This window comes from Thamnophis elegans, chromosome 16 (assembly GCF_009769535.1).
Source record: "Thamnophis elegans isolate rThaEle1 chromosome 16, rThaEle1.pri, whole genome shotgun sequence".
Classification (NCBI taxonomy): Eukaryota; Metazoa; Chordata; class Lepidosauria; order Squamata; family Colubridae; genus Thamnophis; species Thamnophis elegans.
The window spans coordinates 13215976-13243097 of NC_045556.1; the positions used below are offsets into that span (position 1 = coordinate 13215976).

The window sequence follows — 27122 nt, forward strand, 5'->3', positions numbered from 1 at the left end:
TCAGCTGAGTGGCCTTTTCCGTGAGTAAGTCCTGGTAATGGACCTCTTTCTGGATGGCGTGCTGCGGAAAAGAGAGAAGTCCTCGTATGCAGCTCCAAATGTATCCGGGTCTTCCCCTATAGGAGAACATAGATGTGAAAGATCCTTACGGAACACCATTAAGAACAGAAATGGGGGCACTCACAATTTGTTTAAAGGGTGTGTACAACTTTCTAGCTTTCTTAAGGAGTTGTCTTTTCCAATCATCATCTCTTTTTAATGACCCCATATAATCCCTTGTGGGGTGGAGCCTGGGCAACTGAATGGAGCTGAATGTTTAATGGCCAGATGCCCTTCCTGTTGCCAATGCAGTTTTTTTCAGCAGATACATTCTCATTATGTGCAGAGAGAAATATCAGCCTCTACGTAGGATCGAACTCACAGCCTCCTGATTGTGAGGCAAGAGCTCCACCTCTAGGCTACCGCCCCACTCAAGGGAATGTCTTTTCAAATGAAAGATGAACAAGAGTTTGCTGTCATCTAGGTTAGTATGGAAAAGAGGGAAAGGAATCGGCATCCTTCCCCTTTATCGATCCTAATTTGCCTACACAGGTAGTGACCAGTTGCTTAGCGAGCTTCTGAAGTTATGCTGGACCTCCTCAAAAAGTACTTAAGACCTGGTTTTGAAGTTCTCATACAGTTTTCCCTCCCCCAGTCCTGTGGCCGCTTTTGGGCACTCGGCAACAGCAACTCCTCTCCTTCCACACCTTCTCTCTTTCGTATCATTTTCACATCTCGTGTTTTAAAACCACGTTCAGAGAGAGCAGGGGCCTTTACTGGTCTTGGAAAAACCCTCTCTCAGCTCAAAAGAAAGCAGAGACGTTTTCAAATAAGCAAGCCTCTGGTTGATTTTGGGAAGGCACTGGGAAATTGCACCCTCACAATAATGTGGAAATTTAGCTCCCTTGAAATATTGTTACTCATTACATCAAGGGTTTGAAATGCAAATTGGCATACCTTTTGGGCACTTCTTCTGGGTTGCAGGAGGGCCCTTGTAGAGGAGCGGGGACTGTTCCAGGGCCCAAAGGCCACTAGCAGAGATCATGCTGTTTCCTGAAGATTTGGGTGGAGTCGTATCTGGAGTTGGGAAAACAGGTTTCAACTTAATTGAAGAAAATGGCATCTAACACTGGAGGAAAAATCTGAGCTCTACAGGAGATAAGCAGCTTTCAGGGAGTCTACTGGCCGTAAGTAGAAAATAAAGCAATGTATCAATAGCTCTGTATAGGTTTATCCTGGTAAGCTCACGAAAATTAAAGATCAAGATCCAGGCTCAAGCCCTTTCTCATGACATCAACAAGCCACAGAAGAAATTAACCAAGGTCTGAGAGAGTCTGAACAGCCACCTGCTTGGAAATGCTTTAATTTGGGTTCCTGCAACTAAGGTTTGTACTCTTAACTAGACTTCTATGAAAAGGTTTGGCACAGGTCCAACCTTTCAGACCTCAGGGACCACCACTAAATTCATAATTTTAAATCCTGCATACCACTAATATGATCTGCCTAATGACTGGCTGGATGGGCGTGGCTAGGTGGTCATGTGATTACTCGCCCCTCTCCTGCCAGCCATTCCTCGCCTGCCGCCCGGGCTCCTTAGGGCTCCAACAGGAAGCAGTTGTTGGAGCTAAGTAGCCACCAGGAGAAAGAGTTGGCAAAGCAGCTCAGTTCAAATTGGATCTGACCGAGAAGGAAGCTCAGCAGAAGCAACTCAGAGGACTAGGAGCATAGGCTTTCCAAGCAGAGGGAAGACCTGCGGGAGTGCAAGGCCAGGTACAGGCAACTGGAGGCTCAGTGGGCTGAGATGGTCAGCCAGTTCCAGGCCTTGATGCAGTCCCACTGGAAAGAGGCCCTCCGTCTCTTCACCACCAGCAGTGCTTCCCTCCAGCCTTCACCCAAAGCCCCACACCAGGAGGCTGAAGCAGACCCCAAGTCGGAATTTCTGTCCCACTCCGACCCACACAAAAAGACCCCAAAGGAGGAGACTCTCGGCAGCAACAAAACGTTCATTGCATGTATCCAGCCCAGGGGGTGTAGTTTGAGGACCCCTCATTTAGTGCAATATAAAAAAATGCAAATAATTTTTCTGCGGACCACCAAAATTTTCTTGCAGACCACCAATGGTCCATAGACCACCAGTTGGTGACCGCTGGTCTGGCAGATGGGACTTATCTAATAGCTGCCTTGACAAGACAACAGTAGGGACGATCAGCCCCCAAAGTACCTGAGAAGTTGAAGATGTCCTCCAAGATTGTTGACTTTGAGGATACGGGCTGTTCTCCCGTGCTCAGCAGTTCGGTTGAGTAGGCAGCTGCTCCGGGGTTCTCTTTTATTAGGCATGGCCTTTTCGTTTCCTGGCTGGCCTCCTCACCCCATGCTCTCTGCTCCTGAGCCCTTTTTCTAGACTCTAGCACCAGAGTGTCTCTGTAGATGTTCTCATCCTTATGGCCTTCTGTATCGCTGCCAAGGGACGGATCTTGAAGCTTGTCAATTCCGTCAAGTTCCGGGTCTCCCAGGAGCCGAACCTTTCGGTTACTCAAGAGTTCGAACGCTTCCTTGCCCCCAGGAGGTGGGGCTGCCTCTTCCCCAACGGCTTCGGCCGGCCTTTCGCTTCTGCTGTAGCCCACCGCGGCCCTTTTCCTTCGTGGCCAATCTTTGATGGCCTCGGGGGTTACCTTCCCTTTACGTTTGGGAGACGGGGTCCAAGGGACGCCAGTGCTGCCCTGGGAGGGGGAAGTTGTAGAGGAGGTACAGAGAGTGGGGGAATAGGAATGGCATATGTAAGTCTGCCCGCCCATCCCAAACTTCCCAGGGGTGTTGTGGGCGGAGCGAATGCAGGACGGCGAGATGGAGACGGGTTCCAATTTCTCCGGGTGCTTACTGCACCAGGCCACTGAAACATCCCCCACAGCGCGATCATTTTCCTCCCCCTTGAGTTTGTCGCACAAATCGAGAGGCTGCTGCATGGCCTTGGAAGCGACTTTCCTGATACGGAGCTTCGGCAGGCCGGAAGCTTGCATTTCAAGCTCGACCTCATAGGTCAGCGGCGTAGATGTGGCCCCGAGAGCTTTAGAGCTGGCCGTCTTCTCCTCCTTCTCCAGCCGTGCGGCAGCTTCCCGTTGCCTTCTGTCGGCAGTGCAGCGCAACGCGTAAGCGCCAGACCCGGGTTTTGAGATTGCAAGCGGGGAGTCCCGCTCTTGTCTGGGAGGACTTGAGAAGAGCGGAGGCGGCCCACCCGCAGCGTCCTCTTCTGAAGAAATGCTACTGCTACAGCCCGGATCGACAAGAGAACCATCTGAAAGAGACTTGCTGAGTTCCAGTTTTTCGCACAATACTACAGCATGTGTAAAGCGCATGGGGTTATTGGAAGGGGACAGGCATCTCTCTAAACCTTTCCTCTTACTCGGACTTATTATTTTACTTATTGGTTCAGGTCTCTGATCCAATGAAGCATCCTCTTCTGGTTTAATGAATGGGCTGGTCTCAGCAACAAGACTTCTGCTGCCCATAGAGGGATGCTCCTCTCTGGGCAAGGAAGGAGGGGAGCCGAGGGCTTTTATGGGGGAGGTCTTTCTGACACTCTGTGTTTCTTGGGGACTACAAGAGTTTCTTCCTAGCTTTTCCCCAGTTGGAGAGCGCGTGCAAGGGCTCGCAGCTTTTGCAGACCCATTACAGGACGGAGAGATGCCATCAAACTGGAAAGCCGAACGAATCTCCAAAGCGGATTCAGAAACAGTCCTAATGTTTGGACTCTTCTGAATGTGTGTCAAACCCAGTTCTGGATGTGTGTCTTCGAAAGCTGCAGATGATCCTTCTGGCAACAGAGGGGGGAAATCCACAGATGAGACTGGCTCAGGACAGGTATTCCTTCGCGATTCAAGAGTCCGGTTCTCAGAGCAAACTGTAGGGATTCTGTGGGGGGCGATTCTCAAGGAATGCTTGGAGGACTGCGGTTCTGAGCACGATTTCCCCCGAAGGACAAATGGGGATGAAGGAGGCGACAGGACAATGGGTGAATCGGGACCCTCCGCAGGCAAAGCGAACACATCATCCAGCATGTCAGAGAGTGGTGCCTTCTCTGGGGTTTGGAGTCCTGCTGCTTTGGGTGAGGAAGGACGCCCATTTTTCTTCTCGGCAATCCAAGGCAGGCAGGGTTCCTGATTTCCAGTGGATGCAGGTAAGGACTTGCTCTTCTGTCTCGGAGGGGAGAAAAGATTTCCCAAACATTTGGCCACCGAGTTTTTAAGGGCTGGAGTTTTCTGGGGAGTCCGCCGTGCCTTTTCTTGAATCCGAGGAGATCTTCTCAGCGTGCTTAAATCTTTGGGATTTAAGAGCTCCTGGGAAGACTGAAAAGAGCTCTTCCCGGGTGCCTGTGAAAGAAGCATGGGAAAAGATCAGAGATACAGAGAGAAGAACAGGATGAGCTGTGCACTTTTTAAAGCATGAAGATAGCAATAGCAATAGCACTTAGACTTACATACCACTCCACAGTGCTTTTACAGCCTTCTCTAAGAGGTTTACAGAATCAGCCCTATTGCCCCCAACAATCTGGGTCCTCATTTTACCCACCTCGGAAGGATGGAAGGCTGAGTCAACCTTGAGCCCGGTGACATTTGAACTGCCCAATTGCAGGCAGCCGGCAGTCAGCAGAAGTAGCCTGCAGTACTGCACTCTAACACTGTGTCACTGCAGCTCAGTGTTTTCAAGAAATGTTGAAAACAAAGATCTTAGCAGAATTGCGGTGTGTAATAATTGTTTTGTAGAATAGCTGCAGTTCATATAAGAACCCGCTTTAAAAAGGGCATGTATCTTCTTCTATGAACAGCAACTTCATGTCATTGAATCCTAATACATTTTAGATAAATGCCCAAGGAAGAATATATTACCTATCAGTAGGCTGAGGTCATTTTTAAGTGTACAATTGCCAAGCAGATGCCTCACAAATGGTTAAACTACAGTTTAGATCCAAGAACTTTTAAAAAGAGCAAAGAAACTGGGAAAAACAGTGTTAGTGATCACCCAGAATTGCTTTTGGTGAGATGGGCATACATTTGATTAATATTTTTTAAAAAAATAAAGATAAACAATAAAAAATAGAAAGATGGCAAGTCTACCTGAGGAACAGGCTCATCAAAGATTAATTGTTTTCTTCTCGTTTGGGGACAGCTTGTTCTCCCCAAACTAAATCCGCCCCAAACTTCTCCAAAAAGTATACTCTTTGGAGATTGGGGGGCTTTTGCGGGAGGTGAAGCCAGACCTGTGGATAAAAATCCAAGTTTAGACAAGCTTAAGCTAAATGCATCTGTAAGTTTACAGGAGAAACTCTACCTAGGATTACCATTTATCGTGATAAATCAAAATGAAAGCCCCATGCCCTTCTAGATACTACTGAAATACACCTCCTGGCATCATTTACCCAGCCTAGTCATTGGTGAGGGATGCTGAGAATTTCAGGGAAATAATATCTGGAAGGTTGGAGGTTGTCTGCTCTGTATTAGCAAATAGGAAAGTCTTTGGTTTCGATTTAAATCAGTGATAAGAAAAGAAACCCGTTCTAAATAGTAGACACATAAATACTGATACAAGTCAGGAAACACAACCTCTCCCTTGCTTACATCCCTGTTGTGGCCCAGCAGGTGCCGTTGGAGTTGCCACCAGACTCCAACAGCGAGGGGCCCTCTGAGTCGGCTCTGGAGGAGGTGGAGGACCATGGACAGGGTTCCGACTCTGAGCAGGGCACAGAGAGGCTGGTTGGCCACCAGGAGGCACCTGAGCCTTGGACCAGTGTGGAGGAGAAGGGAGAGTGAGCCGGAGGCCAGCAGTGAGTTGTTCCTGGATGCACGCCATCAAAGAGCTACTAGGTGTCAGGAACAATTACGCAATCACAGAAGGTGATTGTACTCTGCTGGTGGTCATTAGGCTCCTCTCCAGACTATAAAAAGCTACTTGTGCACACAGCCCGCTTTGCAGAAGTCAACGCAGGAATTGAATGTTGGAGGACAATACTGTGAGCTTGGCAGGCTGGATTGCTGCCAAGCCTTATCTGTGTTTATTGCTGCCTGAGTTTGTCTGAGTTACTGCCAAGGTCCTTATATGTTTGTTTTGCTTGGCTTTCAGCCACCGAGGTTTTGGTGTCTTTCTATTAAAGGACATTCCAGTTAAGCTTGTCTCGGCATTTGTTACTGGACGGAGGAGGAAGTCAGAACACATCCCTATTAGATCTCTCTCCTCACCTGGTTCTTCTAGCTGTGCAGAAAGCACTTGTGCTGTGTTCGCCTTGTTTGGCTCTACGGAGTGGATGCTGCTGGAGAGAAATTTATCCTGCATCAGTTGCTTGATCCGCGGACTTCTTCTTAAACCATCTTTTAGGAAGAGAGAACGAAAAGGAGAGAATCAAGGATCGTCAATGCTCGATACAGACCCGTGATGGCGAACCTATGGCACGCATGCCAGAGGGGGCACGCAGAGCCCTCTCTGTGGGCACGCATACCGTCTCCAGCTGCTCTTCTGGTTTCTGGCGCACTGGTGGTCGCAAGGGCCAGATTGCTGGAAAACGACCCCCAAAACACACCAGAAAACGCCCTGAAAAATGGCCCAAAACAGGCATGCCCATGCGGGCCGGCTGGTCTTTGGGTTCCTGGTGCTCTTGCACATGTGAAGACCAGCTGGCCGGCACGCATGCCAGAAACCGGAAGATCAGCTGGCTGGCATGTGTACCGGCCAGCTGGTGTTCGGGTTTCTGGCACTCCAGTGCATGCACAGGCATTCTGGTTTGAGCACTTGGTGCCAAAAAGGTTCGCCTTCACTGATATAGACTATGTCACCCTTGGAAGGAAATACTGAGGAATACTGCAAGCCCCACTTATCAAAGGAAAGAACACTTCAAAGTTCATGAAGAATTATTTGGATACTGTCATTTTCAGAAGCCTACATTGGCCAGAGGGAAGACTGCTGATCTCTGCCTCTAGCAACTAAGGGTTCGAGACATCTCCACTAAGAGACAGAACAACACTAAACCTGGACACACAATTATAAAGGGCTACAGTCAGCATCATTCGGTGTCCTTCAAACTGCCTTTCTCTCTCTTACCGCCCCCAATAATAAGCTAGATGAAATTGGAGCCACCTCGTACCAGTGTCAAAAGGCTGAGTCTCTTTTTCCATCCTGTGACATGGCTGAGATAACAATGCTGTATCTGGTGCATGGCTCTTGGCCAAAGCCAGAATTTAGTCATAAGCGCCGTGGTGGCGCAACAGTTAGAATGTAGTAGTGCAGGCTAATTCTGCCGACTGCCAGCAGTTCAATCCTGACTGGCTCAAGGTTTACTCAGCCTTCCATCCTTTTGTGGTCTGCAAAATGAGGACCCAGATTGTTGTGGGCAATATGCTGACTCCGTAAACTGTTTAGAGGGGGCTGTAAAGCACTGTGAAGCTGTTTATAAGTCTAAGTGCTATTGCTAAGTGGGAAGGAAGGAAGGAAGGAAGGTTGTAAAGCACCGTGAAGCAGTATATAAGTCTAAGTGCTATTGCTAAGTGAGAAGGAAGGAAGGAAGGAAGGAAGGAAGGTTGTAAAGCACTGTGAAGCAGTATATAAGTCTAAGTGCTATTGCTAAGTGAGAAGGAAGGAAGGAAGGAAAAAAGGACTGTAGTGGGGCCGTGGTTAGAATGCAGCATTGCAGGCTACCAACTACCAACTGTTCGATCCTCACTAGCTTGAGGTTGATGGCCTTCCATCCTTCTGTGGTTGGCAAAATGAGGACCCAGATTGTTGGGGGCAATAGGTTTGACTCTGTAAACCGCTTAGAGAGGAATGTAAAGCACTGGGAAGCGGTATATAAGTCTAAGTGCTATTGCTATTTCTCAGGTTTCTGTTGAGGAATTTGAGGTTAGAGATTCATAAGGAACGCTTCCCCTTCTTGCTCTGCTATGAAGATAATTTTAATTGCACTCATGTAACCAGCGTCTCTCAATCCTCGAGTCACTTTGATTTGCAAAGAAATAGCCCGTCAATTGGTACTTACAGGTTATGGTTTTTTCAGGAGATTCTTCTACAATGCCAACATCAGACCCAGGATCCGAACACCTTTGAAGAAAAGAACGTTTGAGACTTAGTGGAGCAGTAAGACACGTAGAAGTAAAGAAAGGAAGATTTTGACTTTATTCCAAAGTATGATTGGTAAATTGCTATTAAATGAATCCAAAGCTTTCACTCACCGTCCTGTAATCTGCCTCTGCAGCAGCCTCTTGGACATCTGCTTGTGCAAAGGGGTTTCTGCCACGCTTTTGGTCAATAGCTTGTGATGAGCTGAAACAGAGCAAGTTGTGTAGAGAAATAAGATTATACTTAAGCAAGCAATCTGTTTGCTTCCTGCTTGGGAAGCAAGCAAGGACAGAAGTTCTTTTTCAGGACTGAATTTGTATTGAAATCAGCTGCTACTCCATGCTATCAGGACAAACACTTGTAGCATCTTGAACACAATCACATTTTTTTCCTATAAGCTATAGTGGATGAACTCCACTTTATCAGATGTAGGGAATATATTGCTGTGAAAAGAAATTCCATATCAGAATAGAATAGGAAGAGAATAGAATAACAGGAATTCAAGGAATTTATCTCCAGTGCATAAGCTCAGTGTACATATAAACCGCAAGTCATCATCTTTTAGATACAGCCTATTGTGCCTTAAAATGGCTTCTACTGTACAGCGCAGTGGAGTTGCCATGGTAACGGCTTCACATTAGTCCACAAGGAGCTCCCTCTGGTAAGGGGGAAAATCCAACATTAGAAATTACGTTTGGTCCGGACATTTCCCCCTTATAAATAAATACCAGACAACTTCAGGTTATCAGCTAGTTGTAAATAAAAAGTCATTCATGACCTTTATTCAAGTCTCTTAAGTATTCTATCCATTATTCCCTTACCTCTAATATCTTCCTTAGATCTGCTGCGTTTATGTTTTTGATCTTCTAAAATGGAAACTGACTGGCTCCGAGCCATCTTTGGTAAAGAACTTTTCCCCAGAGGTAGAGTTTCTTCATTGAAAAGATTTCTTCTCACCTTTGTCACTTCTGAAAGCAACAAAAACAAGAGATTTTCTGGTACGCAAGCATTTCCTGGACAAAACCAATCATCATGGGTACTTGAGAGACCGCCTACTGCCAATCACCTTCACGCGACCAATTAGATCCCATAGATTAGGCCTCCTCCGAGTTCCATCTGCCGGTCAATGCCGACTGGCAACTACGCGGAGGAGAGCCTTCTCGGTGGCAGCTCCGACTCTATGGAACGATCTCCCCGTGGAGATTCGTACCCTCACCACCCTCCAGACTTTCCGCACAGCCCTTAAAATCTGGCTATCCCGTCAGGCCTGGGGCTAAGACTGTAACCCACCCGAATGGTATGAATGTTGTGCTTTTAAGTATGTACTGTTTTACGTGTTAAATGTTTGTTCCCCCCCCCTTCGAGTTGTAAGCCGCCCTGAGTCCCCCCAGGGAAAAGGGCGGCATATAAATAAACTCTCAATCAATCAATCAATCAATCAATCAATCAATCAATCAATCAGTAAGATATTTAAGAAAAATATCAGTAAAACATCTTTAAGTCAAACATCTCATTGCTCCAGTTCAAGTCAGTTTTGAGGTAACTGATACAATGTGGATGTAGTACATGGCAGAATTAAGGGTGCCCAAGATAAATATTAAAGAAAGTTGTAACATATACATGCTAGATTTTTTAAAATAGTATCTGTGAAGGAATCATCTCTTTAGCTATGCAATGACTAACTTTACCAATTAGCTTGAATTTCCTGTAAGCCTTTAAGTTAAAACCTTTCCTTTAACCTTTCAGTTATGCCAAAGCAGCAGTGAAAATAGCAACTGGACTGAGTGGAGAGGATGTTTTTGTAATGATCTTTTTTTATGTACAGTTCCCAGATCAGTGCGATTCCGTCCCTTGCATGTAGCCAAATTTTGTTATGCTGCTTGCAAAATTAGGCAGATTTCAATTATGACACTGATGAATCTGCCACCAACTGCAATCTTTTATCTTGCTTTGTTTTATTTTCAATGTTCTTTTGTTTGGTGGTCGGTGACTGTGATAAAAAGCATATTCATTGAACTACCTGCAATGCGAGAGAAATATCACCTCACTTCCTGCTTAAAATAGAACACTTTATTGTCACTTTCAATATACACTAATCGGCATTACGTTAAAATGAAATTACATTGCATGCAGCTCTCAAAGGGCCTCCACCTCTAATGTAAACATAAACATGGCAAGATAAATAAATACAAAATTATGCATGTACCCACATGTGTGTTATATGACACGGAGAAACAACACTCTAGTTTGGATGTAAGCCATCCGTACATGGTGAGAGAAACCAATCTTGCAACAAATCTTAGGATAGAAGACATACCTTGTACTCCCATTTTCTTGGGAATGGGTGCCAGTTTGGCATCCAGGGGCACATGAGAAGCGTCCTGAAAGTTTAGAACGCAGCGTTAGAAAGCCTGCAAAATTCACATCACTTACAAGCTGTCAGTGGAAAACTAATACCAGTGAATAAAAACGTCTTCATTCCAAGTTCTACAGGAAGTAAAGTATGCCTCTCTCTTCTATGCTCAAAAACGATCACACTTTCCAAAGGACTAAGTTCTTTATGAAGCAGAGTTGCCCTTTCTAACCGTTGTGCATGTTTCCCTCCCTTTAACCTTGCAAGCCATTTGTTCCCGAACGGAAGTTTCACCTTTCTCCTGCGGTTCCAGGATGCTCGAGGAATTTCTATTTGCCGTAAGTTCTGTGACATTTCTGTGATACTCCTATGTCTGGCTAATGGATACTTTCTGAAAGCAGAAGACATATGTTTTCAGCAAGTGAGGCAAAAACATTTCGATTCCAGCTGCTGTTTTAGCAATAGCAATAGCAGTTAGACTTATATACCGCTTCATAGGGCTTTCAGCCCTCTCTAAGCCGTTTACAGAGTCAGCATATCGCCCCCACAGTCTGGGTCCTCATTTCATCCACCTCGGAAGGATGGAAGGCTGAGTCAACCTTGAGCCGGTGAGATTTGGACCGCCGAACTGCAGATAGCAGTCAGCTGAAGTGGCCTGCAGTACTGCACTCCAACCACTGCACCACCTCGGCTCTTTATAAGATGTAGGATGTTTCCTTCCCTTCCCAATCATGAATCAAGCCTGTTTTTAAGGTGCAGAAGACCTGAGTTTTTCGCACATGGATGACTTCAGAATATTCCCACACTGTAAGCCCAACACATAAGGATGACACCCACTCTGTTTTCCACTCAACAACCCAGCCAATACTGTGGCTCTATAGAAATCAATTACAGAAGCAGAAGAAACACTGGGGCTGGGAGGAGTAGACAGAACTTATCATATTTTTCGGAGTATAAGACGCACCAAGATTTTGAAGAGGCAAATTTAAAAAAAAAAGTTTTTGCACTCTGCAAACCTCCCAAAAATGGCCCTTTTTTGTCAAAAGAAAAGGCCATAAACAGCCTTTAGGGGGCTTGTAGAGTGCCCCTGGGGGCTGGGGAGTCAAAGATGAGCAAAAAAAGTCCAGTTTTTCAATCATTTTTGCCCTCCCCAGCTCCCAGGAGCACTCTACAAGCTTCCTAAAGGCTATGCACGGCCATTTTTGCAAAGGGGGCAGGGTTTCAGGAGTCCAAAAATGTTGTATTCAGTGTATTAGATGCACCCAGATTTTCACCCTCTTTTTTGAGGGAAAAATGTGCATCTTATACTCCGAAAAATATGTTACATTTTGCAGGGATTGTGCCCTTTTCTGACATACACCTACCGTTTCTTGGCAGATCGGGTGCGCAATGCTTCCAGCTCGTCTGCTTCGGCGCTTAAAGAAGCTGCTTTAGAAAGTGGAAGAGAGGCGGCAGAGGCAGGAAGGGACGGAATCTGTGTCTCCTCAGTGATGGAATCATCGCTAAAGAAATCCGTTGGGAGGACAGAAGCTAACTTAGCGGGAATCTCTGTTCCTAGGCTGTAGTACAAATCACCAAGAGTCTTGGGCATAGATTCCAGATATCTGTAGGGAGAGAGCAAAACCACAGGATTTAAATCTTGGCAAAATTTAGATACCAAGCTATCTATGTACAGGTAGTCCTCTACTTGTGAGCCCAACATTTCTGTTGTTAACAAGATGTTTGTTAAGTGAATTTTGCCCCCTTTTGCTTGTTGCTTTCTTGGTTAAGTGAATCCCTTCAGTTGATAAAGTTAGTAGCCCAGTTGTTAAGTGACCCTGGTTTCCCCGTTGACGTTGCTTTTCGGAAGGTCGCAAAAGTTAATCACCAGACCTTGGGACGCCACAACAATCATAAATAATGCAATAATACACGGGCAAACAATCAATACAAATACATGGCAAACTGCTCCGAACTCGACTGCAGAAAATCCGACTTCAGCAACAGAGTGGTCAACACCTGGACTGCACCACCTGACTCTGTTGTTACATCCTCAAACCCCCATAGCTTTATCCTTAAACTGTCTACCGTGGACCTCACCCCATTCTTAAGAGGTCAGGTAAAGGGGGCATGCATAAGCACACCAGTGTGCCTACCTTCCCTGCCCTACTGTCCCCATTTATCTGCATTTACTTCCTTTGTTCATGTCCTACCTATACTTGTTATCTTGTACATGTTTAACCAATCAACAAACAAACAAATACAAATCAATTGCCTCTGACTTTTGATCACTTACATATCTACAACTTCTTCCAAAAAACTGCTGAGGTATCCTGGATCTTTAGTCAAACACAACATCCTAAGTAACTCCGTCATCTGCAAGAGAGTAAAAGTCCCCAAATCCATGACACTCAAAGTGAAGAACAAAGTCTTACTTTCCAAGACTTTAGAGATGTGTAAAACACACACACACACTTTATTTACCTCTTGAACAAGCTGCTCCATTCTGTCTGTTTTATTTTGCAAAGAAGGATGTAGCAGGCACATCTCCAGGCGCAAATACACTTGAAGTCGGCACCTTTAAAAAAAAAAAAGGAAAAGACAGATTGAGGGGAATATTCCTTGTTTCTCCTTCCCCTTCAACTGTTCAAAATAGCAATAAAAATGGACTGTGGGGGAGGGAGTGCGGGAGAAATTACTCTGAAAAGCATTTTCCACACAGCACCCAAAGCTGCAAACATTTTCAATTAATACCAATTACCAATTAAAATACTAAGGGTATTTTAATTGTTCATCAATCAATTACTATCAAGTATGAATGAAAAAAAAACAGTCTACAAATGTATATATATAGTAGGAAGATCATTTAGACTTATATATCGCTTCATAGTGATTTACATACAGCCCTCTCTAAGCGGTTTAGAGTCAGCATATTGCCCCCAACAGTCTGGGTCCTCATTTTCCTGACCTCGGAAGGATAGATGGCTGAGTAAATCTTGAGCAGGTTAAGATCGAACTGCTGGCAATCGGCAGAATTAGCCTGCAATACTACATTCTAACCACTGCATAATCAGGCCTCAATAATAGTTTTATCCTTACACCATACAAACAAAATAATACATTTTGTCAAGGCTAATTATATAATGGGTATGCAAATATTTTCAGAACATCATAATGGGAGTGAATTTAAATCATGGACTATATCACATCAAGTATTCAACTGAATCCCTCCATTATACGCAGAAGAACCCCCTCATCTAAAATTAACTGAGTCAATTATTTTAGAAGCAAAAATCAGGCTTCGTACTCTTTGATTTTGATTTCTTTATCAGGATCAGTGGCAAGTTGTTGACGAAGAGTGTTGGGGGGTTTCAGGAGACATCTTTGGATCGTGTCTAGACAAGTTGCCTATGAACACAACATCAGAGATAAAAGTGTTACTACAGATATGCACCAAATACAAGTGGCAATCACAAAAACAGCCCATTGGAATAACAGCACAAAAACAGAGAGGCTACCTACTGTATTTTTCAGAGTATAAGACACCCCCCCCCTGCTAAAAGAGGGTGAAAATTTGGGTGCATCTTATACACTGAATGTAGCTCCGCTCACCCGCCGGCCTCCACCTTTTGGCCTCTGCCCCCCAGCAATTTGCCTCCTTGCAGCAAACAGCCTATTTCAGTTTCAGCACAGCCAGATTAGCGCAAGCAGCTGATTGTTGGTTGGATCGGCCTCCTGATGATCAGCTGTTTCAGGCTTCAGGGATTGCCATTGCCACCTCCATGCACATTTTTGACCTCCACATCCTTTTCAGCCTCTGTGCACCCCATTTCCGGCCTCTGTGTGTCCCATTTTCCACCCATTCCGATCCCCGCCACCTGGAACTGGTGAAAAATGGGACACGCTGAGGCCAAAAACAAGGTGTGGGGAGGCTGAAAATGGGATGCGGAGGCCAAAAATGGGGCGCGTGGAGGCTGCAATAGGCTATGGCAATCCCTGCAGCCTGAAACAGCTGATTGTTGGGAGATCCGACAATCAGCTGCTTGTGTTAATTGGGCTGTGTTGAAACTGAAATTGGCTGTTTGCTGTAAGAAGGCAAATTTCTGGGAGGCAGAGGCATATTTTTTTTTCCTCCCCATAAGCTAGGTGCGTCTTATACTTTGGAGCGTCTTATACTCCCAAAAATACAGTAATTAAATGCGCACAACAAAGCAGTGGAAAAAGTGTCTCAGAGAGACACTTATTTAATAGATTTATATGCCACTGCTAAATCTTAGAGTCTTATATTAAGGAGCAAACAAATTAAGACAGAATGAAATCAGTTTTTCTTCCTTTATATGGGAACAGATGACACTTGAGTAGAAAAAAGGAAACACTCACAGGATGTTCTCAGCAAGATGTCCTTCTCAAGCAAGAACAAAATCGTATTGCTCTGTTTCAATATCTTTGAATGTAATTTGTACTATGCTGAAAACATGACATAACTATTTTGAAGTCAAGTCTCACCGGAAGTGGCTTGTTCTAATCCAATCAGGTTTATTGTTTCTTCATTAAAAAAAAATGGGGGGGGGATTCTCTTTTGGAACTGAAGAATTTAATCTCTTATCCTAGCATCTACAGTTTTCTTGTGGTCTTTAAACCAAAGGCATATAATGTGGAAAAGATCTGAGAGGCAAAGAAACCAACTCAATTGTCCATCTTACAAAGGACCATGACCAATAGGTGCCTTGCAGGATGTTCCTTATTGCTTGTGTGTAGGCAGGCAAAAATAATTCCTGAAACCCAATTAGCTGGATGTCTATGGAGATTCTCAGTCATCAAAGAAAACCAGAAAGTCCAAGTTGCCTCCTGAGAATGCACCTTTGAGACAATCAATTAGCTGGACTTAGAAAGACTGGTAAAATACAGTATAAACTTTTTCTTGATTGCTAATGTCATTTCACCACCTAGACAGGGGATTTTTGTTTCTATAATAATAGAAATATAAGCTGGTTCTCTTTAGGTTCCCTTTCAATGGCTTTAAGTCTGAAAGACCTTTGAAAAACCTCTGGGAAAGCAAAGACAGGTGTATGTAAGCAATGACTCTACCTCACTGGAGTTCTGAAACGCATTAACAGCTGTCACCATATCTTGGGAACGAGCAAACAAATTTTCTCCATCCATCATAGCGTTCTGGTAGTTTGCATTGAGGTAAGAAAGCATTTCATCTTCGGTACTGAAGTCTGTAAAAACACACAGAATGAAATATCTTGTTGGAATATAATGGCAGTGCAATTGAATATAACATAATTGCTTCTGTGATAACGGTGAATTTGCAGCAAGTGGGTCAGGAAAACCTTGAGGTATGAAGACCAGAGTCAAATGATGGGGCAAATGATCCTCTCTCATTTGTTGAGTTTTTCCTCCCTAGTATTAACACATTTCTATTCACTCACAAACTTCACAATTCCACCATTGACATGCCAGATTTCTCCATGCGGTCTGACTTAGTACACTAAGAAGCCTCTTATAATATACAAGCATCCATATTCAGCTATCTCATTGAGAAGAGGAATTTCAATCTTCTAGAGCAGGGGCCAGCAACCTGCGGCTCTGGAGCCGCACGTGGCTCTTTCATCCCTCTGCTGTGGCTCCCCGTCGCTCAAAATATGCGTCGCACACCGCCAATGTGCGACACCTGCTGGCACGCGATTTATTGAGCTTTTCGACTTCCAGTACGTCAACCATAGATAAATCCAAGAAAAGAAAAGTTTCAGAAGAAAACAGAATGTTTAATTCAACTACGCATGCTAATTTTGTGGCTGCTCAGGAAATAGTCAGGCACGGGAAGGGTTTTGTGGGAAAACCCAGGGTTTTCTTTTCTGTGGGAAACGGGTCCAAATGGCTCTGAGTGTTTAAGGTGGCCGACCCGACCCCTGTTCTAGAATAGCAGTCCACAAGCTTTCTCACTCTGCAGATGGGTGGTAGGGGAGAAGTGGGAGAGGGGATGGTTTCATGCATGTGCCTACCGCTTGCACTAATGAAGCTTCGCACGCTCACTTGCAGCTTGTGTGGTCTGGTTCTCAACAGGTCATAGACAAGTACCGGGCTGTGGACTGGAGCTGGAGACCCCTGTTCTAGAATGTTTGCAATTCTCCTTTAAATCTGCACTAAGACACCCAGTTTTGAATCCTACTCTTTGTTCTGAAACACAGGACTTTTGGTTTAGCTACTGCACATGACAGAGAGCTGATCTCCACGCACCTATCTTGCTTTTCCGTTTCCTTCCGTTTCTTTCCCCTTTGCCATCCAATCTTCTGGAGAGCAGCCTTTGGCGTGGCTTTTTATGTGCTGGCAGCTCTCCATCCGGCTGGTGTTTCTGAGCTTTCACGTTGAACATGGCAGCGTTGAGCATCTGAAGAGAACGGGGCATGGTTTTCATCTTCTGCCTAATGGGTGTCCGGGGAACCCCGGCTGTTCAAGCGGAAAACAAAAGTGGAATGTGAGCATGGTTCATTAGAGTCCAACAGATGAGTAGCATTACAGATTCTACAACACACAACTGCTTATCAGGAATGATGTGATCTTTACACATGTTCTGACCCAGGCTTCCTTAGAAAGCAAGAAGCAGAGCCTTGGCCCTGGCAAACCCCCTTTTATTTACACAACTGTGAATTCCTTTCATTCAATCAGCAAGGGTTAGCAAACAGTCTTTCCGAGGAATATTTATCCACACGAACCTTGAAGAGCTGCCAGATAACTAGTTTCCAAACGCAGGGCAAGGCAACACTTGGCACAGAGTCTCTTACAGTCACAAACAGAACTTTCCATTCTTGAAACGACTGAAGGAACAAATTGTTTCCTGCAAAAGCCCACTCCCCGTTCGCTCTTTTGTTTCCTATGGGAGTGGCCAATCACCTCCAAGGGGTCGCTTTACTCCTAAGTCGACCCTGCTTTCTTAGTTGTTCTTATCTTCTGGCAGCTCTGTGCATGCGTACACTAGGAATAGGCTCCACCTGTTCCTCTGCCTCACTGCTGTCTAAGGCAGCTGATAACTGGCATACGGCCTCCTTTCAGCTTCTGACACAGCCCTTTTGTTTGTATCCCCTTTCCCCTTTTGAGTTGTTCGCCGCCCTGAGTCCCTCCCGGAGAAGGGCGGCATACAAATAAATTAAATCTACAATCTACAATCATCAGAGCCTTCCCCAGACTCCAGGACTGGCCCATGTTCCTCTCCAACCTCCTCACTGTCCAACTCTGCTGCCAGCTCTGCTGGCAGCCGGCGGGCCACAATGACAGGCAATCCTTGTCTTACACCTACAGGCAGCCCTTGCTTAGTGACAGTTCAAAGTTACAACAGCACTAAAAAAAGTGAATTATGAACCATCGCAGCATCCCCATGGTCACGTGATTTACATTTGGCTGCTTGGCAACTGGCTCATATTTATTGATGCTTGTGGCATCCCAGGGTCACGTGATCCCCTTTTGTGACCTCCTGACAAGCAAAGTCAATGGGGAAAGCAGATTCACTTAACAGCCGTGTTGCTAATTTAATGACTGCAGTGATTCACTTAACCACTGTGGCAAGAAAAGTCGTAAAACGGGGCAAAACGCACTTCAACCTCTCACTTAGCAACCTTAGAGATGGGATTCTACAGGTTCAGACTGGTCCGGGCGAACCGGTTTGCCCCGACGATCAAATGGCAAATCGCACGATCACCGAACCGGTTGTTAAACTGGGAGGATCCCACCACTGAGCAACATGCATTGTGGGCTCAATTGTGGTCATAAGTTGAGAACAATCTGTATTTGTTTAGTGACTATTCAAGGTTAAAGCAGCAATAACAATAGTGACGTATTACCGGTTCTCGCACTTATGATTGTTGCAGCATCCCTAGTCACATGATCAAAATGTAAATGCATGGCAACCGGCAAGTATTTACAATGGTTGCAAATTCCCAGGGTCATGTGATGGCCTTCCCAGCTGGCGTCCATCAAAGTCAGCAGGAAAAGGCAGATTTGCTTAACAACCACAAGTCACTTAACTGCAGTGATTCACGTAACAACCATGGCAAAAAAAAAAATAATTGTAAAATTGGGTGTAAAGTTCATTTAACAACCGCGTTGCTTAGTAATGGAAATTCTGTTCTTAATTGTGGTAATAAATCAAGAACTGCCCATATGGGTGATGTGTTCCCTTGTGCTTTCATCTGCTTGATTGTAAAAATATATATATGCAAACTGCATACCTCTCTTTTTCTGATCTCGGGGGTGAGATGAAACTGTCCGCTCAGAAATTTTTTTCTGGTAAAACTCTGCTAGGGACTGTCTCAGCTCCGCTTCTGATGTTGGGGTTTCCTCTTCGTTTTTAGCAGAACTTGCTTGCAGCATCCTATAGAGAGAGAAAGAAAGAAAAAAACGCCAAGGAAAATGGATAAAAGCCAAAAAGTAATGGCCATTCTTCACTAGGCTTAACAATTAGCAAAATTCTGCACATGGGGCTAACAGTTAAACATTCCTTTTTCCCAGAATTATTTCGCTCAGAAATGAATCTGAAAACCTGAAAAACATCTGTAAAGGCTGCACATACAAAACAAGCCCAGATGAGGTTTTATCCAGATGCATTTCTTTTTATTTAGACATACGACTTTACTGAGCACAAATGCTAACCCTTTGGAAGAGTATGGGAAGGAAATGTATTCCAATTTAATGGCATTATAGTAGCACTAGTTATCGCGGAGTATTTGGTGTCTAGGTTTGCTCTTCTCTAAATTAAGGTAAAGGCAAAGTTCCCCCTTTTACATATGTGCTAGTCGTTCCTGACTCTAGGGGGCGGTGCTCATTTCCATTTCAAACCCGAACAGCCAGTGCTGTCTGAAGACATCTCCATGGTCATGTGGCCGGTATGACTAAATGCCGAAGGCGCACAGAATGCTGTTACCTTCTCACCAAGGTGGTCCCTATTTTTCTACTTGCATTATATGCTTTCTAACTGCTAGGTTGGCAGAAGCTGGGACAAGTAATGGGAGCTCACTCCGTTACGTGGCGCTAGGGATTTGAACCGCCAAACTTTCTGATCAGCGTCTTAGCCACTGAGCCACCATGTCTCTAAACTAAAGCATTTAAAATAAAGCCAAAAAAAGAAAGAGGAATTACCTGAATGATTCCATCAAGCGTGAGCTTGGCCCGCAAAGGTTTGACACATTGTACCAATCTTCAAGGACTGCAGGACACCAGTTTTGAGCACAGGTGAGCTCCTGCTGGACCCATCCTGGACATAAACTCTCTGTTTAACATATATAGATGAAACATTTAAAAAATAAAAAATAAAATAAACACTACTTTATTAGAAAGAAATTGCATCGACTCTTACACATGTCTAGATAGAACCTATTTTAGGCAACCCTGAGCAAGAAACACTTAGATATTATAGATGAGCTTGTAATAAAATTGGTTATCTCCTTCTCCAACCTAATTTTATCCAGACTTCCTTGAATGGGTTAGGAAATCAAGGTGCCTGGGGGGAGGGGAACTCGCTGTAGCAAAATCCTAGCAACTCTGAGTTGTTAGGAATATAGAGGCTTTTTATGCTTTACTCTGTACATAGTGACATTTACAATCAGCATTTACAAGACAGTCAAGACAGTCTTCCAAACATGATTGTAACCCTCTGTAGTTAAATCAATGATTCCTTTATTAGGAGCGCCAGCAGCCCCGGCAAAAAGTCTCTCTTTCACAGCAGGCTAACAAGTCTGTCTGGAAGGGAGATGAATAGCTGTCTGCCACATCTGTTCATCTTCGCCCCCTGCCTTTTATACCCGGAGCTGTGGCGGGGCTTTGCTAGCAGCGGTGGCTCTTCCATCGCAAGGACTGGCCCATAGATTTCCACTGCTCTCCTCTCCTCTGCGCATCAGGCACTGGACCCAGCTGTTCCTCCTCTTCCTCATCAGTCACCTCCAGACCTAGGGCTGATGGAGGGTCCAGGCTCTGCCTCTGCCAGCTCCATTCCCTTTTCCCCCTCAGAGCTCTCAGGTTGCCTTGATGCTGACCCTGGCTCCCAGGCCCCCTCATCTGAGTCAGCTGGAGGGGCTGGTGGCCGACAGGCCCCAACAATTCCAAACAGGTCATTGGCCAAGAAAATCTGGCTGTACTGAGACACTGCAAAAGGTTCTTTTTCAGACATCTTGGAACATTTGAAAAACAGAGTGGTAAAAAAAAGATCATGCTTACCAGGACTTGTTTGATGGTCTTCGTCAGAGTCCTCCATAACTTGACGTAGCACGCTGCTCACAACATCTGGCAGACAGAAATCCTCCTCCTCGGATGTGTTCTCTGCCGCAGGTGTCTGAAGGAGGGACCCTTCAGCTTCTGCCACTTGTTCAGCAAAGAGCAGGGAAAGAAGTGCAGTGGTGCCAGAGATGGGGGAGAAAACCCCCGTACAAGGAGAATGAGCTCCGGATGAAAATGTCACTTCAGCCACCTTTCCAACAGAAGAGAAACATGAGAACAATGAGGGGATGTACAAACCTTTCCTGGGAAACAAAAAAAAGATGCTTTGAAGGAGGGATTTTGTTTTGACTATCCTTTCAGCAAAGCCTCCTTTGAAATTGATAAGCTGCTCTGTGGCTTCAGTTAATGTCTAAGGTAAAGGTAAATGTTCCCCTCGCACATATGTGCTAGTCTTTCCTGACTCTAGGGGGTGGTGCTCATCTCAGTTTCAAAGTCAAAGAGCCAGCGCTGTCCGAAGATGTCCCCATGTTCATGTGGCTGGCATGACTAAACGCTGAAGGCGCACGGAACGCTGTTACCTTCCCACCAAAGGTGGTCCCTATTTTCCTACTTGCATTTTTATGTGCTTTCGAACTGCTAGATTAGCAGAAGCTGGGACAAGTAATGGGAGCTCACTCCATTATGTGGTGATAGGGATTTGAAATCACTTTGGATACGTCTGATATTGAACCATGTTAAAATAAAGCACACTGCAAGTTTACTTAAGAGTATTAGAAGTGACTTATGACCATTTTTTACACTTAGGATCACTGCAGCATCCCCATGGGTCAAAATATGGATGCTTGGCAATTGGTTCATATTTATGACAGTTGCAGTGTCCTGGGGTTGTGTGATCCCCTTTTGCGACCGTCTTACAAGCAAAGTCAAATGGGGAAGTCAGATAAACCTAACAGCTGAGTTATTAACTTAAGAACTGCAGTGATTCACTTAACAAATTGGCAAGAGAAGTTGTAAAATGGGGTAAAACTCACATAACAAACTTCTCACTTAACAACATAAATGTTGGGCTCAATTGTGCTTGTAAGCTGAGGACAACATTCATTTTGCTTATTAATGAAACCTAATCAACATCACCAGGCTTATCAATTACTTATCATGAGATTCACTTTGCAGAACGAAAAGAGAGACTTACCATATGAAGTCCTTGAGACAGAATATATCTTACAAACTGCTGGAACCAAGAAATCTCTCGAGCTGAAGATCCCATCGGCTTACTCCGGAGTGTCCAGCTCTCCGTGTGAAGATTTCTAACGTGCGCTGACTTCCAGTCTGTCATGGTGCCTTTAAGATGTATCGTGACTGTCCCTTCGAAGTGCCTCTGGTTCAGAGTTAAGGGCTCCAGCACCACAGCGCAACTCCGGGCTTCTTCATTTCCTGCCCATTTTAGAGATCAAAAAGGTTATTAGTTTGTTTATCAAGCAAGCAAACTTTCTTTAATTTCTGTATACAGTAATGAATAAAATTGTATATGTGTGTGTGTGTGTGTATACATACATACATATATAATGTTGTATTTGTGCTGATAAATAAATAAAGGGAGATACACACACAGAGTATATATATCGTAGATTTTCACGGGTAGGTATGCTGGTCTTGTTGTATTTGTGTCTTTTCCCGTGTAAGCTTGATATTGTCTTGGCAACGTTTCGGCACTCCCCCCCACCAAGATTTATAGAAAGACGGCAGCTCCGACCACGGTTTATTTGCACAAGCACAAAGCCGAAAACATCAGCCTGAAGATGGCTGGAAAAGACCCGAATACAACAAGACCAGCATGTGTGTGTGTGTGTGTATGTGTGTGTGTGTGTATATATGGCTAAGATCTCTGCCTAGTATGCCTAGTGTGCAATATAGCCCAGGTTCAAATCCCAGTAAGGGTATGGCTAGCTGATGAGAGCTAAATAGCTTGAAATAGATCTATACTAGTCTCCCTTTATTTATTTATCAGCACAAATAAAAAAACACAAATATAACAAAGGCAACAGTAAAAAAAATATTGGGTTTCTGTCGTGATGGACTCTTGTGACGAGCCGAAGGACAGATGATGGAAGCAGTTAGCTTCCTCCCATAATTGGGGCTTACCAGGGGTTGTAAAAAAAAAATCTAATAGATACCTTTCACCCTGGCTTCGCTGATAAACGGATAAGAGCCTGTGGCCTAATGGCTAAGATCTCTGCCTAGTATGCCTAGTGTGCAATATAGCCCAGGTTCAAATCCCAGTAAGGGTATGGCTAGCTGATGAGAGCTAAATAGCTTGAAATAGATCTATACTAGTCTCCCTTTATTTATTTATCAGCACAAATAAAAAAACACACACACACACACATATATATATATATATATATATATATATATATATATATATATATATACACATACATACATACATACATATATATATATATACATACATACATACACACACACGCACACACACACACACACACACACACACACATGTGCCTTATAAGAAGGGTTGATTTGATCTGCTTAAAATGCAACTACAATAGAATACAGGCCGTCCTTGACTTACGACCACAATTGAGCCCAGCATTTCTGTTGTTAAGTGAGACATTTAAGTGAGTTTTGCCCCATTTTACAACCTTTCTTCCCTCAGTGGTTAAATGATTCAAGGCAGTTGGTAAGTTAGTAACCTGGTTGATAAGTGAATCTGGCTTTGCCAGACTTTGTTTTTGAGGACGTCACCCAAGGAGATTACATGACCTTGTGACACAACAACAGTCATAAACATGGACCAGTTGCCAGGCATCTGAGTTTTTGATCACATGATCATGGGGGGGAACGCTGAGAACATTCGAATATAAATCATGTGATGAGGGGGATGCTGAAATGGTCAGAAAAGGGCCTGTCACTTTTTTCAGTCCTGTTGTAACTTTGAATAGTTATCAAACAAACTCTTGTAAACCCTCACAAACCACAGATGTTATTTTTCATTACCATCCGCCTTCAGGAGCATGACGCCATCCAGATTTGGGAAGGATGTTTGTAAAGAAGAGCGTGAGGAAAACAAGCAGTTCAAAGAGGAATCCAAAGGCAGCATTTTAGTCCAAGGAGGGAACGACGGTTCGGAAGACGAATGCTCCGCATCCCGGAGAGCCGGGATGGTCCTTTTTTTCTGATGATCTAAATGCTGCGTTAAGACCTCAGAAGGGAAAATGGTGCCTCCCAGGATGCACATCACTTCAAGCAAGGTGAGGTAGCCAAGGTGATCAGGGGGTTCAAGAAGCTGAAAGGAAGCAAATCAAAGATGACCGGAATAAGGCTAATCATAATAGGACAGAGCAACACACAAGACTACCGTATTTTTTGGAGTATGACGCATTCCCCCCCCCCCCAAAGAGGGTGAAAATCTGGATGTGCCTTATACACTGAACACAGCATTTTTGGCCTCCTGAAACCCTGCCCCCTTTACAAAAATAGACCTGCAGAAGCTTTAGGAAGCTTGTAGGGGGCTGAAGATGGCAACGATGAGCTAAAAATGGGCCATTTTTTGCTCATTTTTGTCCGGCCCCCAGGAGCACTTTGCAGGCCTCTCAAACCCTCTGCATGCCCCACTTCACAAAAAAAAAAAAAATGAGGCGTGCAGAGGGTTTGGAAGGTCTGCAGAGTGCAAAAACTTTTTTTTTAAAAAATTACCTCTTCAAAATCTTGGTGCATCTTAATACTCTGAAAAATACGGGTAGGTTAACATTGAGCTGCACAATTGGTGCTTAGCTTACTGTGACATTTGAACCACATCATTATGCTGAGCTGCAATATGGTTTCTTCACTTGAGCACCGCATGTTACAACGAACCACCAAGTCGTTTCAATATGAGATGAGCAGCAAATAAATGTAATCAATAAATAAAAAGGAATTCAGCATCCCAATAATGATCCCCACCTAAGGCTGCTGGAAGCTTCTTTTCAATAACAGAGGATCTTCTCCGTGTTCCCCAGGAATACTGAATCTTTGCAAAAGGGAGAATGCTGTTTCTACAATAGCATCTAAGCCAGGGATTTAACAGAGTTGAAAGGGACCTTGCAAGTCATCTAGTCAATCCCCTGCCCAAGTAGGAGACCCTACATCTGCCTCTACCTCTGGAATGTGAGGCGAGAGCTCCACCACTAGGGTCAAACTCGATTTCATTCAGAGCCGCAGCAAGGTTGTGTTTGACATCAGGATGGGGGGTTGAGGCGGGGCTGGTAGGCCTGGCCAGGGTAGGCGTGGCCAGCTCAACGTCACTTGTGTCAGGGGTGCCTGTGGTGGCCCGAGCGCTCTGCCAGTGAAAACAGCCTTGCGAGCTACATTTTTGGCTGCGACGGCCTCCTGCAACCCTCTGCCAGTGAAAACGGGGCATGGGGGGAGCCACCCACGGCCCTCGACCCTGTTTTTGCTGGCAGAGGCACTGTGGGCCAGTCCTTCACTGTTTCCAGGGCAGCTCTGCAAGGGTTTGAATGCAAGGGTTTCCCAAGACTAAAACATTTCAAGGATTCCTCCAAGGAAACAATGTTGAGAAAGGCACAAATATTTATACAAGGATTATGCAGTTAGTCTTTTCTGTTCATTTGGTAGAAAGAAGAGCTGTTAGGCATAGGCCAGTTTGCATAATTCGTGAAGAGGTGATCAGCATGTCTGAAAACCTTAGGATCAGAAACACCTATACAGGAAGCCCTCGACTTACAACTGAATTTGATCAATCAGTCATAAAACCCAGTAGATGAACATGGAATCATTTGTTCTATTACAGCTCAAGTAGTACAAATAAAACAGTAAGCAAAGTACATATGATTTTTGAATGAAGGAAAAATTTCCTGACAGCCTGAGTCAGTGGAACAACTTGCCTCCAGAAGTTGTGAATGCTCCAACACTGGACATTTTTAAGATATTGGACAACCATTTGCCTGAAATGGTATAGGGTTTTCTGCCCAAGCAGGGGGTTGGACTAGAAGATCTCCAAGGTCTCCTACTCTGCTACTCTATATTCTAAAATGAATGCAGCGATATAGCAAACTAGACAATAATCTGAGATTTTTTTTTACCTTGGACCATTCAGTGGTGTCCATCCAATATAGAGTGACCTTATGACTGACCATCATGTCTTGAATTCTCTTAGGGAGGAATTTTTCTGCCAGGTCATGCGAAGCAGGCAGCTCCTCTGGCAAAGGAGCATAGTTCCCAGAAATAAATTGCCATAGTTCCCTCCGGGAATGAGGGCAGGGAGATAAGACGAAAATGGCATTAGCAAAGCCAGTGTGAGTGGATTGTACTGGAGGGTTGTCCACAATCACCGTTAATTTGTTTTTTTGGCTCCTCAGCACTGGTTTGGTAGGAGAGACTATTTCAGGGCGGTCCCACTGATAGTCCAGCAGCGTTTCTTTCAGAATGTTCCGAGTGACGGCGGATCGTGGCGTCGGCCCAGGTGAGCCCGGCGGGCAGAGCTGCTTCCCGAACCTGGCCGCCAGCTCTTCCTCAAAGTCTTCCCAGCTGCGGGACCCAAGCTCCCGGAAACTGCCTACACGCGAAGCCCGGGCGTGGATTCCCGCGGAGTCAAAGAATTTGAAATCCCATCGGACCTTAGCTAGGCCAAACTTGCAACCCAAGAAGTTCAAGATCCTCAAGGTGCCCAGGTGAAGGTGATCTTTCTGCGCGGAATCCGCCGTGTCCAAGAGGAAAACCACATTGTGGGAGCAGGTCATGATGCTTCAGCCGCTGGTTATCCTGGAGGATCCCAAGCGCCAGGAGAGGGCATCCGCCTGAACCGAGATCCCAAGGTGGAGCCCCACTTATTTCAACATCCTAATCCGATCCCAGGCAGGCTAATAGATCCCTGGGCTCTACAGTCACTGGGGCTGGCTTTCCAAACAAGCATGCTCACGCCAGGGCTTGGGAAATGAGGAACTTAAGCTTCTGCTGGCATTCACAGGCAATGCGGCAGCACCGTCCCTCTCCAAAGCTCACCCTTTTCAAAGAAAAGCAATGCCCTCTCCTCGTTTGCAAAAAGTCAAGCGAGCCCCTTTACTCTATCCACTGGGCCCTTTTGCAAATGGAGGCGCTACCTGGAAAGTCTATCATGGCGGCTCCCCCCCCCCTCTGTTCCTAGTGGGTGGGAGGACTATCCTTCTGCCTCCCCTCCCCTGTTATCCTGAAAATTATCCCCTCTCTTACCTTGATAACTACCCTTCTGCCCCCTCCTCTGCCCTGGTAACTATTCCCTCCCACCTTGATGCCTATCTTCCTGCTCCCCTCACTTGCCCTAGTAACTACTCTGCCCCTTACCTATGACTTCTCTCCTACCCCCTTGGTTGCCCTGGTAAATACCCCCCCCTTCTGCTACCTTGATGACTCCTCTCTTGCCTGGCAACAACCCCCCCCCTTACCTTCA

At 45.1% G+C, this 27122-nt stretch overlaps 1 protein-coding gene across 1 annotated transcript; it reads right to left on the reverse strand.

The window, feature by feature from the left end:
• LOC116519309 (treslin-like) lies at window positions 1-26855 on the reverse strand. The gene is made up of 22 exons (XM_032233146.1): window positions 25780-26855; window positions 23696-23984; window positions 21870-22111; window positions 20678-20927; window positions 19604-19733; window positions 18697-18839; window positions 16712-16921; window positions 15557-15690; window positions 13776-13876; window positions 12953-13046; window positions 12765-12844; window positions 11854-12093; window positions 10784-10880; window positions 10454-10517; window positions 8958-9104; window positions 8250-8340; window positions 8057-8118; window positions 6270-6398; window positions 5151-5293; window positions 2261-4406; window positions 997-1116; window positions 1-116 (listed from the first exon to the last, which is right to left on the reverse strand). Exons 1-22 carry the CDS (start codon window positions 26434-26436, stop codon window positions 1-3), a joined length of 5685 nt encoding a protein of 1894 aa, XP_032089037.1. The 5' UTR covers window positions 26437-26855.
• Between the last annotated feature and the right edge of the window lie 267 nt (window positions 26856-27122).

What these genes read in the sequence shown, in the direction of transcription:
- LOC116519309 (XM_032233146.1), bottom strand. Translation starts at nt 26,436, where the DNA reads ATGACCTGCTCCCACAATGTGGTTTTCCTCTTGGACACGGCGGATTCC. An exon ending in CGCTTGATGGAATCATTCAG is followed by an intron (nt 18,840 to 19,603) that starts GTAATTCCTCTT and finishes CTCTCTCTATAG; the next exon opens with GATGCTGCAAGCAAGTTCTG. An exon ending in TTGATGAGCCTGTTCCTCAG is followed by an intron (nt 4,407 to 5,150) that starts GTAGACTTGCCA and finishes CTTCTTTCACAG; the next exon opens with GCACCCGGGAAGAGCTCTTT.